Below are 12,935 nucleotides of genomic sequence, written 5' to 3' on the forward strand. Positions count from 1 at the left end.
TACACACACGGCCTTCTGAGTCCATTAAATGTTGCTGGCATGTAGGTTTTCATAGTATTTTGTTTTAGACAGTATTAAATAAGGTTTCCTGTTCTAACAGCTGATTAAAGGGTTTAACTAATGTCAAGGAGAAATGACAGTGACTACACATTCAATATGTGCTTATAAGTTACATTCATATATTAAGAGTATGTTGTATATATAGACACACATATGTAATCCATTAAATAAGGGAGATTATAAGGAAAAATCTGCCCATCTTTCTTTGTTGCATCTGTTCTGAAGAACACTAACCCAGAGTCAGATCATTTAGCATTTGTAATAACTACATTTTCTTTTTGTAAACAGTGAATTTTTCTTTTTTCAGGGGATAAATGCCCATACTGAAGACCTGCTTAGAAATCCATCCTATGTCCAAGAGGCAAAGGCTAAGGGATTGGTCATATTCTGCTGGGGTGATGAAACCAATGACCCTGAGAACAGAAGGAAACTGAAGGAATTTGGAGTAAATGGTCTAATATATGATAGGTATTTGTTTTTCGTAAAAAATCTCAACGGAATTATACAAAAAGTGTAACTTCTATCTTCTAAACTATTAAATTCAGTAAAGTTGAAAATTATGTAGTTTAGCCTAAAGTTTATCTTGACACTTGCAGTTTTTCCCAGGTATTGGAAGTATGGCAAAACCACTTTAAGTTGCCTTGGGGTGAGGGCAGCTGCCTTTCGTACACCTTCTGTCAGAACTTTCTCAGCAATTTCTTAGTTGCCTTTCTGTTGCCATGAAGAGACACCATGACCAAGGTGACTTAAAAGGAAGCATTTAGTAAAAAGCTTGTTTGCAGTTCTGGAGGGTATGAGTCCATGACCATGACCATTGTGGAGGTCGGAGAGAAGAGGACAGACAGACAAAATAGAATGGGCCTGAGGTGGGCTTTTGTAACTGCAAAAGTCGACCCCCATTACACATCTCCTCCGACAACGCTGTTCCTCCTAACCCTTCCCAACAGTCCACCAGCTGGGAACCAGACATTCTTACTCAACCACTACAGCGACCTCATTGAATGTAATATATTTACACATTCCCGGTGATGTGTGTTTCCAACGCAGAACTTCTCCCTGGCCTTTTGACATGTGTTGTCCCTTCGTATCTTGATTTCAGGGTAAATGCTCACTCTGCTTATTCTACTTTCTCAGGCTAAATCCTCGAAGTCTTCCATTTCTGTATTCTTTAATCTCTCTACCCTATTTGCCTTTGGATCTTTCCTCTCGATGCCTTCCATGTGCAGGTTTTTTGTTTTTTGTTTTGTTTTGTTTTTTTTTGTTTTTTTGTTTTTTTTTTTTTTTTGCTGTAGAAAAACACAGAAATGTCACTTGAATGAGGGCTCTTTAAGTACACTGTTTTAAATAGTAGCTTCTGTTCACAGGGTACTTCTTAACTTGGCTCACTATCGTTTGTCACTGACCAACACACAACATGTATGTAACATTGCACCATGTGTCTTTCTTCCTGGCCTCTTTGAACTAGTAATTCCCTGTTCCCTAATGCATACACACAGAGAGAGTGTAGGCTTCTCCAGGGCAAGGCCTTTTGCTTGTTTTTGTTCACTGTCTCCAAAGCTTTGGCAGTATGATACAGACTATGGGATTTAACATTTGCAGACTGGATAGACAAAAGAGCTTCCTAGGAATTGGTATTTGACGTGCAAGTTTAGTAGCTGCTAATACTCAAAACATTGCTGTAGTATAAAGAGGTTTTAGGTTGTAAAAATCATTGACTTGCTGGAAGAAGTGATAAAGTTTTCACCAGACCTGCGTAAAAAACAAAAATATACTCTCCTTGGATTTAATAATACTACTTTTTGTCCTACTAAGTTATATCATTCTTTAATAAAGATTTTACTCCCACTGTTTTGTCTGAGTTGGTCCAGTTTATTGACTTTTTAATTTGTTTATTTTCATTTTGGAGATAAGGGTTTCACTATGTAGCTCAGGCTGGCTTAGTCTTGCAATCTTCCTGCCTCAGCTTCCCAAAGATTGGGAATACTACCACGCCTAAGTGGTCTGTTGTCTTACTGACCAGAATGACTGGTCAGATATTTAAAAGGAGGTGTTTCCAAATAACAAAAATGTAAATTTTATATTAACAATTTGATAAAAATACTGGCTTTAGCAAATGTTGGAAAAATTTACATATGTCTGTGAGTATGCAGAAGAAGAAATGACTGCAAGTATTTAAGACAAGGAAAAGATGGTGTGAGGTATGACTTTGCTAAGTAATACAAACTTAGATCCTTCCTCCAAAGGGCTCTCATAGTTGAGCCCAATGTTGATGTGTAATAGTAGGACAATATTTTAACAAGTACTGAGGAAGATTCTTCCTGGCTTGGCATCTTAAAGAGGAAAAGCAAAGTGGAAAGTTTGAGATGGTTGGATTTGATAGGACTTGGATTACAGGCATGGACCCAGCATGAGGCAGGGCAGGGTTGTTGGGGCATTTGGAGGGCTGGCCTGACATGGGCTCTACTTAGGGACCAAGAGAATGGGAGGTTATATTGCTGTGAAAATATGTGCATATAACATAAGAATTCTAATAGTTCTCTAAGGCTTATAATAAAACACCTTTTTTTTCCTTCAGTTGTCCCTGGCCAAGCTTCTGTCTTCTCATTTTTTGTTTTTCTTTTAATGTTATGTTTACCTGTCTATTTCTAAATAGACTTAATTTAGAAGGTTTTGAGTAATTAGTGATTTGGCGCCTTGGGGAATTTGTAAGAGTGGTGATAGGACTGTGTAGGGTTTGGTTTGGTTTGGTTTTTTTTGTTTGTTTGTTTTGTTTTTTGTTTTTGGTAGCCCCAAGCTGTTGTCTGAACTTCCTTGAGCCTCTGATCCTGCTATTTCCGCCTAAGTGCTGGGATTCTAGTCATCGGCCACCACACCCAATGTACAAGGTACTTAGGCTTCACCCGGCCCCCTGTGCACTGAGTAAACAATAGAGCAGCTGATTTGCAGCCCAGACTCAAGTATGCATTTTCAATGACACATTGTTTTCCTACAAAATCATTAAGGCACAGCATGTTCAGGTAGCCCCCGCTCATGGTGTAGAACTGTTGCGATTTTTTTTTTTTTCCCTAACATTTCATTGGAAGTGGTTAATTTAGGTTGGCCTTTATAGCTCTGTCTGCTGATCATCTGGCTTTGGTACAGCAAATGGCACAGAGTCTAGAATAGCCCTGGGCCTTGAAGTCCTCTTCAATCTACAATCTCTGTGCAAGCTCTGAGATTGTAGATGTGCCCCTGCCACCCAGCTCAACCCAGAGGAGGGGCCCAAATACACCAGTGACAGAGGGCCTAAGTGGCATTGTGAATGGCCATAAGTTTAGTCCCAAGCACCATGAACTTCAAAAAAGAGTGGGAGCAAGAGAGAGGAGGGAAAGTAATACAGACTGTAGTGAGTTTAAAGTCCTCATGGGCTTCTGTATAATCCCAGTTCTTCCCACTTTGTTCTTCATCAACCACTTAATTTTTCTCTTAAAAAGTTCTAAACTTATTTTAATCCTTAAATAATAGGCTATTTTTTATTTATATGAATTTAATCTTTTTACTCGTAATAGTCTCAATCCATTTTGCATGTGGCTGTGAATTATTCCACTTTCTGTTATTTAAGAACTTTTAGGCAGTTAGCATTTCTGTGAATATTATTTATCAGGTCTCCTGGAATATAGGTGTAAAATTTTTCTAGGGCAGTGACTCAGAGCTGTGTGGTTGCTTGCTCACCTTCTTTTACAACAGAGTACACATACATGCATGTCTGTGAGATTAAAAACTCAGTTCTGTAGAGTCTCCTAGTCATGTGTTTGTTAGATTCAAATTTTGGCTTTTATTGGCTTTGTGACCCATTCAGCTGTTAGCGCAGCAAAGTCAGACTTCCAGCGCTGGCTCAGATGTTTTTGGAAGTGTCACAGGACAATTAAAGTAAGTTATAGAGCTGTCCACCATGGCCTTCCACAGGTTCTCAGGGGTAGGGTCCTGCCAGGAGAGCCCATCGCTCAGACACAGTGTTTAAGCAGGGCTCTGGTTGAGACTAGGGGACACTTTAAGTGGCAGTGACTCTCCTGTTTTCAGTAGCTGTTCTAGTATAGATCAGCTGGCTTCTGTGGGCACAGACGCCATCCTAAGAGTAGCCTCTTGCTAACATTCTGTGTCTTCAAGCTTCTCTTTGATAGCCATATCTATTTCTCATGGCTTACTATCATTGTGTCCTCTTGAAAGAGGACATGGAATTGTAAACATTGTTTGTTTGTTTGTTTGTTTAAAAGTATGGCCAAGCTGGAGTTCTGTATCAGAAGTAGGGTTTTCTAACATTTCACCTCTTTGCTCCCTTTTCAGTGTAATCATTGAGAACTGGGGAGTCATTTGTTGCTGTTTCCTTAAGTATAATTTGTTTTCCCCGTGAGACCTGGTAGGATTGACTCTTTGTTACCAATGATCTGAAACCAGAGCTAGACCTTCTTCTTCTTCTAAGTCTGCTTTCATTCTGAGCACTATGTGCCCCTTCTCGCTTGTTTGTGTATGTCATTGACTATGGGCTGGTTATGCCACATACTTGGTCCAGTGTTTGCCTTGCGTGCACAAAACCGAGAGTTTGTTCCCAGCACAGCATAAACTTGGTGTGATGCTGTGTGCTGTAAGCTCAGTACTCAGGAGGCCTGATGGGAGACCCTGGTTTGGGGAATGCAGCAATATGGAATTTTGGGATGGGAATGTAGGTCAGCTATAGTGTATGCACAGCCCTGGGCTTATCCCTGGTACTGGAGAAAGAATAAGCAATGTATAACACTTCTGAGTTTTCTGTATTTTACACATTTCTGGATTTGTCTTTGTGTAACACATGTATCTTTGGTCCACACTTAAAATCCTATCTGTTTTTTCATTCTACGCTGGAGAACCTTTTCATCTGTTGCATTGAGTTTTCCATATATGCTACTATGTTTTTAATTCCTAAAGACCTCTTGATTTGTGTGTGGTTTTCTTTTTCTTTCTGAGAGTGCTATTTAGGGAACATGTGGTATCCTGTTCTCATTTGGTGAAAGTACTATTCCTCCCAGGTCTTGATGGTTATTTTAGTTTTGTCTTTTTTTTTTTTTTTTTTTTTTTTAAGGTTTTTCTCTCTTTTCATATTCCACATTTAAAAGTTTTCTTGAAATCTATGAAGTGTATTAGAAGCTCTGGGTGAGTGAATGGGATTGTTGGCCTGGGCTTCCATTACAGGGTGGCCTACTTGCTCAGATCTTTTTAGGTTGTGTTCAGGGCTTCACTTTTTGGCTGATTAGATTTCCTCAGAATGCCTGCATGATCCTGGGGAACCATGAGTGGCTGCCCTCATGGTCAGCTGAGAAGAGAATTGAGTGCTTTGGAAGGATGCTTCTGTGTTTGGCTAGCTTCCATAGTGGCGGTGCTGGGCCTCTTCTTCCATTCTAAGGGACTTCCTATTTTCTTCACCAGCCAGTGTCAGGCAGCCATGGCCGGAGAGGGAAACACCTAACTGCTGCGTAAAGACCCCACCTCATCCTTTTTTTCCCTCCCTTTTATTTCCAGATCAAGGGGGTACCTTGTGCTGCTTTTAAAAGTTGTTTTGCCTGTCAACGGCTATCAATTTGTCTTTTGATTGGACCTGTTTTCATTGAAATAAACCCAGAAACTTAATACTGCAGCTGTCTTCTAAGCTTCCACAGTCACTCCTTTGTCTCTGTTATTTGGCATACTCGCATACTTTGACAATTCTCTTTCCTTTTAATGGGATGTAAGGAGTTTGAAGTTAGATGCTTTTCATTCTCTGGCACATTGGGCTTGGTGTGTGCGTGTGTGTGTGTGTGAATGGATGGATGGTTCTCAGTGCTGGGGACCAAACCTGGATTGCCATTCAGACTGCAGAAATACTATAACTTCAGAGTCAACTGCAGAAAAACTCTAACTTCAGAGCCAACACATTCGTCTTGCACTTCTTTAGTAGAAAAACCTTTGCGTTACTTTGCAAAGTAATAGATGTATTTTATATATTTATAAATATAGATGTATGTTTAAACATATACTTACTGGTTAGAGTATGTATATATTCTAAGACTGCTTACCCTCTTGTGAAGACTGCTTACCCTCATGAAGCTTCTACGACAGCAGCAGTGTTGCTGCTTGGTGTGTGCAGGTCAGCGTGAAGCTGGCCTTCCTGTGAGCCTGCCTCAGCCGAGGCTCTGTGCTCTCTCCACTCCAGATGCTGATGTTTGTGACCCGAGTCCCTGGGGATGAGCTCTAGCTCTCAGGCACAGCAGTTAATTGACTGGGCGGGCATACACTTCTACAATCATTAGAAAAACTACAGATTATATTTTCTGATGCAAGGGATTGCTCTATAGCCAAGGTTACAAAAGTTGTATTTGAAAAGTGAGGGAGAAGAAAAAACTTAATGCAACTATTTTGATCTTTATCATAAAGCAGAATAAAATCTCTGTAATAAGGATATTCCAGGCATTTCTTAAATGGAATATTTTGAAAAGCTTAAGTCAGGCAGTCTTTAGTAAACATGAAATTACATTTTTTTTTTTTTGTGCTTGTTTCACTATAGGATATATGATTGGATGCCTGAACAGCCAAATATTTTCCAAGTGGAGCAGTTGGATCGCCTGAAGCAAGAATTGCCAGAGCTTCAGAACTGTTTGTGTCATTCCGTTAGTTCTGTCAGCCAGCTAGTCTCTTCATCTTTCTGTGGGGAGCCTAATATCCACGTGGATGCCAACGGCATTGATAATGTGGAGAACGCTTAGTCACAGAGGATGCCGGGGGCACGTGCGGCTGCTCTGATGTTCAGTTTTCACCATTGAACCACTGCTGCTGCCTTTTAGGTTTCTCAGTCCGATGAAGCAATAATGAAGTGTTTTACTATTTCATTATGGTTCCCACAAGAATATCAAGTATGCTATTTATAACTTGGCCAGGTATAATTACCAGTCAGTCTGTAAAATGAGAAAATGAGATATCTAAGCCTATAATGTTGACTCTTCATTTGAAAGCATAGTACTTGGAAAATAATTATATAAATATCTCATATTTAAACTTTAGGCTTTTTATTTGATTAGGTGTTAATTCTTAAGAGCTTGAGAAAAATGACTGCATAATTATACCTGACCATGGAAAAAATAAGTACCTCAAATGCATGCATTTGCACTGGTGGCTCCAGCTGCACAAACCCCATGTCATCCGTGTACATGGCATCTTTCCTTGGGTTGATAGGAACTACGCCATCTTTTTTCAGTGTAAGCCTCAGACTGCTGCCGTTTTCCCACTGACCCAAACCAGCCTTCAGACTTGTTGCATAAACTTTTCAAAAATGTTAAAATTCCAGAATGCTGCAGGGTAACTTAATGTATAAAATATTAGTAAAAATATATATTGCATATATGATAGTATAGATCACAATGTATAAATTTGACTCAATGCATGCTTTAGGTCTTAAGCATGAGATTGTACATGTTTACTGTTAAGTCCTTGCATCTGGTGCTAGGTGAGTGAGATGTCAAGGACTGAAAATACTTTGCCGCCTAAAAAAAACAAAGTCTGTTTGTAGACAGTTTGAGTATGCTTATTTAGTGTCTCACTACCTAGTGAACGTAAGTGCCGTGTGCGCTACACAGTAGTTAATTTAAATTCCCATGCAGAAAAATAAATGTCCTGAATTCTCACATTGGTATTCTTTATTGTTAATGTATATCATGTATGTAATTTAGGAATATAGAAGAATCTTACTGTGTATAAATGCATGTTTGTAGGATTATACTAAGATTTTTTTCATTAGAAGCAGATTGTATCGATAAAACTGTAACTTCAGAATGAATGTTAAATAAAACAATGGATTTATTTTTTCCTCATTTTAAAATGAAATTTCAAGAAGGTGTTACTTTTGTAGAATGGTTTTATAATGATATTCTGATAAATAGAAATTTCATTCTGGTTATGTGGGCTGGCTCACTTCCTTAGTGTGTTCCTCCTGAGGTGGTGTGTCCATATATTGACATATTTTGACAGTAGCTGGGAACCTAAGACTTAAAATGACAAGTTATACCTAGTTTTGTGTGTGTGTATGTTTTAGAGACAACCTGTTTAGCCTGGCTGTTCTGAACTCACTGTGTAAACCAGCTAGCTTTGAACTCTCAGCTCCATCTGCCTCTGCCTCCTAAGTGGTATTAAAGTCATGCACCACCACCTTCGGCTTCCGGATTGGTTCTTAACAGTGCGACAATGGGAGTTTGGTCAGCTTTCCCCTGTGGGAAAATCAGCCTGAAATCCTGTCGTATTTGCAACGTGATTTTTAGTGGAACATAGTTTAGAAAATGGTCTTCTGCAAGGTGATTTCTATATCCTTTCCTCATGCTGAATTGGTCTTTAACATTTTCGCATAATTAGGTACCTTCGGATATGATTGGCGCTCTGTAGACCTGCACACTGTGTGCTGAACACTCCTTCATACTTTTGTAGTTTTGTTCTGAAGTCCTTTCTTCAGCTTTCCCCCCTAGCTCCATGATGGTCTCCAGGGCAGAAGGGAAGTGGAGAGGTTAAGGAAAAGAGTTGGGGAGTATGGGTTCCAAGCAGGTTAGTTTGCTGGGAAGACCTAGAGTAACTGTTTGTACCCTAGAACCTGGCCACTGTCTTTCCTCTGCTTTATCTATGTAATCTAGATTTGTATGAACATCTCTACCTGTTGCCTCCGATGGAAAGCAGGGTGAGACACAAGCTGAGGACAGTGAAAACGCAGCAAAAGCCCAGTGGCTTCCGTGTCCTCAAGTCATCCCGGCAGCCCAGAATTCAAACGTCATATACACAGCCCACCCTGGTTCTGCCTAGCTATGTGAAAGGCACCTCACAATGAAGGTTTCCCTTCATCTGCAAGACAGCCTCTAGCCCTTACCCCTGTCATGGCCTTACTTTGGATGAGTCCATGTGATGTGATAAGGCAGTTACCTGATGCTTTCAGTCAAATTTCTCTGATCTTTAAAAAAAGATTTATTTTACATATATGAGTGCTCTGTCTGCATGTACACCTGCATGCCAGGAGAGGGCACCGGATCCCAGCAGAGATGATTGTGAGCCACCATGGGGTTGCTGGGAATCAGCGAGCTCTGGAAGAGCAGACCGCGCCCTGAGCCATCTCTCCCGTTTATTATTTAATAACTTGAGAGTCAACTGTCCAGCAATGGAGACAGTGCTGTGTTGATTTGTATATTACACATATTGAGGCAAGGTGTGAATAACATGTTTTAAAAGAGTCATTTTTTTATTTAATTTTTATTTTTTATATTAATCAGGTTATTTACTTTGTATCCCAGCTGTAGCCCCATCCCTCATTCCCTCCCAATCCCACCCTCCCTCCCTCATCTCCTCCCTGCCCCTTTCCAAGTCCACTGATAGGGGAGGACCTCCTTCCCTTCCATCTGACCCTAGCTTATCAGGTCTCTTCAGGACTGGCTGCAATGTCCTCTTCTGTGGCCTAGAAAGGCTGCTCCTTCCTCGGTGTATGTGTGGGTGGGGGTGTTGAAGAGCCAGCCATTGAGTTCATGTCAGAAATAGTTCCTGTTTCCTTTACTAGGGTACCCACTTGGATACTGAGCTACCATGGGCTATATCGGAGCAGGGGTTCTAGGTTATAACTATACATAGTCCTTGGTTGGAGAAACAGTTTCATAAAAGACCCCTGTGCCCTGATATCTTTGGTCCCTGTGGAACTCCTGTCCTCTCCAGGTCTTACTAACTCCCTCTTATTTCATATGATTCCCTGCACTCTGCCCAAGGTTTGGTTATGAGTCTTAATATCTGCTTTGATACACTGCTAGGGTAGGGTCTTTCAGAGGTCCTCTGTGGTAGGCTCCTGTCCTGTTACTTGTTTTCTCCTACATCCAATGTCCATCCCGTTTGTCTTTCTAAGTGAGGATTGATCATCTTACCCTGGGTCCTCTTTAGGTGTATAGATTTCAGTATGTTTATCCTATCTTATAGGTCTATATAAGTGAGTATATACCATGTGTGTCTTTCTGCTTTTGGGATATCTCACTCAGAATGATCTTTTCTAGATCCCACCATTTGCCTGCAAATTTCCTCGTTTTTAATTGCTGAATAGTATTCCATTGTGTAAAAGTACCACAATTTCTGTATCCATTCCTCTGTTGAGGGACATCTAGGTTGTTCCCAGGTTCTGGCTATTATGAGTAAAGCTGCTACAAACATGGTTGAGCAAATGTCCTTGTTGTGTACTTGAGCACCTTTTGGATATATGCCTGGGAGTGGTATAGCTGGATCTTGAGGAATCACTATTCCTAATTGTCTGAGAAAGCACCAGATTGATTTCCAAAGTGGTTGTACAAGTTTGCATTCCTGCCAGCAATGGAGGAGGGTTCCCCTTTCTCCACAACCTCTCCAGCATGTGTTGTCACTTGAGTTTTTTATCTTAGCCATTCTGATGGGTGTAAGGTGAAATCTCAGGGTTGTTTTGATTTGCATCTCCCTGATGGCTAAGGACATTGAACATTTCTTTCAGTGTTTTTCTGCCATTCTACAATCCTCTACAGAGAATTCTCTGTTTAGCTCCGTACCCCATTTTTTATTGGATTGCTTGATTTGTTGCTTTTTAGCTTCTTGAGTTTGTTATATATACTGGATATTAGCCCTCTGTCAGATGTAGGGTTGGTGAAGATCCTTTCCCAGTCTGTAGGCTGTAGTTTTGTTTTGATGTCAGTGTCTTTTGCTTTACAGCAGCTTTTCAGTTTCATGAGGTCCCATTTATTTATTGTTGATCTTAGGGCCTGTGCTGTTGGTGTTCTGTTCAGGAAGTAGTCTCCTGTGATGATGAGTTCTAGGGTCTTCCCCACTTTTTCTTCTAACCAATTTAATGTGTCTGGTTTTATGTTGAGGTCTTTGATCCACTTGGACTTTAGTTTTGTGCAGGATGATAAATATGGATCTACTTTCATTTTTCTGCATATAGACATCCAGTTGGACCAGCACCATTTGTTGAAGATGCTCTTTTTTCCATTGAATGGTTTTGGCTTCTTTGTCAAAAATCAAGTTTCCATAGGTGTGTGGGTTTATTTCTGGGTCTTCTATTCGGTACCATTGATCCTACATTCTGTTTCTATGCCAATACTATGCAGTTTTTACTATTGCTCTGTAGTACAACTTGAGATCAGGGATGGAGATACCTCCAGATGATCTGTTGTTGTACAGGACTGTTTTGGAGATTCTGGGTTTTTTGTTTCTTCCTATGAAGTTAAGAATTTTTCTTTCAAGGTCTGTAAAGAATTGTGTTGGTATTTTGATGGGAATTGCATTGAATCTGTAGATTGTTTTTGACAGAATGGCCATTTTCACTATGTTAACCCTACCGATCCATGAGCACAGGAGATCTTTCCATCTTCTGATATCTTCTTCAATTTCTTTCTTCAGAGACTTGAAGTTTTTCTCAAACAGGTCTTTCACATGCTTGGTTAGAGTCACCCCAAGGTACTTTATGTTTTTAGTGGCTATTGTGAAGGCTGTTGTTTCCCTAATTTCTTTCTTGGTCCTTTTGACTTTGGTATACAGGAGGGCTTCTGTTTTTTGTTTTGTTTTGTTTTGTTTTGAGTTGATTTTGTATCCAGCCACTTTGCTGAACTTGTTTATCAGTTGAAGGAGTTCTCTGGTTGAATTTTTGGGGTCGCTCATGTATACTATCATATCATCTGCCAATAGTGATACTTTGACTTCTTCCTTTCCAATTTGTATCCCCTTGATCTCCTTTAGTTGTCTTATTGCTTTAGCTAGTACTTCAAGTACTATGTTGAAGAGATATGGAGACAATGGGCAGCCTTGCCGTGTCCCTGATTTCAGTGGGATTGATTTAAGTTTCTCTCCATTGAGTTTGATGTTGGCTAGGCTTGCTGTATATTGCCTTTACAAGTTTAGGTCTCTGCCTTGTATCCCTGATCTCTCCAAGACTTTACACATGAATGGGTGTTGGATTTTGTCAAATGCTTTTTTGGCACTAAGGAGATGATCATGTGGTTTTTCTCCTTCAGTTTGTTCATATGATGGGTCACACTGATGGATTTCCGTATGTTGAACCACCCTTGCATGCCTAGGATGAAGCCTACTTGGTCATGGTGGATGATATCTCTTATGTGTTCTAGGATTTGGTTTGCAAAAGTATTTTATTGAGTATTTTTGCATCAATGTTCATTAGAGAGATAGGTCTGAAGTTCTCTTTTTGTTGTTGTTGGGTCTTTGTGTGGTTTAGGTATCAGGGTGACTGTGGCTTCACAGAATGAGTTTGGTAATGTTCCTTCTGTTTCTATTTTGTGTAATAGTTTGAAGGGAACTGGAGTTAGCTCTTCCCTGAAGGTCTAGTAGAATTATGCACTGAAACCATCTGACTCTGGGCTTTTTTTTTTTTGAAAGGGAGACTTTTGATGACTGCTTTTATTTCCTTGGGGGATATGAGACTATTCAATCTTTCTATCTGATCTTGACTTAATTTAGGTAGATGGACTCTATCAAGAAAATTGTCCATTTCATTTAGATTTTCAAATTTTGTGGCATATAGGCTTTTGTAGTAAGACCTAATGATTGTTTGGATTTCCTCAGTGTCTGTAGTTATGTCCCCCTTTTCATTTCTGTTTTTGCTGATTTGAATATTTTCTTTCTGGCTTTTTGTTAGTTTGGCTAAGGGCTTGTCTTGTTGATTTTTTTCAAAGAATCAGCTCTTGGTTTCATTGATTCTTTAAATAGTTTTATTTGCTTCTAATTGATTGATTTCAGCCCAGAGTTTGATTATTTCCAGCCGCCTGCTTCTCTTGGGTGTATCTGCTTCTTTTTTTCCTAGGGCTTTCAGTTGGGCCATTAAGTTGCTTGTATGAGATGTTTTA

The 12,935-nt window shown here is 39.9% G+C and overlaps 1 protein-coding gene across 4 annotated transcripts in view; it reads left to right on the plus strand.

The window, feature by feature from the left end:
- The window catches only part of Gpcpd1 (glycerophosphocholine phosphodiesterase 1), a 53,212-nt gene extending 44,965 nt beyond the window's left edge, over positions 1-8,247 (plus strand). For all 4 annotated transcript variants that reach the window (XM_055607255.1, XM_055607173.1, XM_055607316.1 and 1 more), the window contains 2 exons: positions 368-528; positions 6,614-8,247. In XM_055607255.1, coding sequence (XP_055463230.1) covers positions 368-528; positions 6,614-6,812 — 360 coding nt within the window. In that variant the 3' untranslated portion in view covers positions 6,813-8,247. The remainder of the gene's footprint in view (positions 1-367; positions 529-6,613) is intronic.
- Positions 8,248-12,935: the final 4,688 nt, after the last annotated feature.

The sequence above is a fragment of the Psammomys obesus genome, unplaced genomic scaffold (assembly GCF_907164565.1).
Source record: "Psammomys obesus unplaced genomic scaffold, mPsaObe1.curated_primary_1811, whole genome shotgun sequence".
Classification (NCBI taxonomy): Eukaryota; Metazoa; Chordata; class Mammalia; order Rodentia; family Muridae; genus Psammomys; species Psammomys obesus.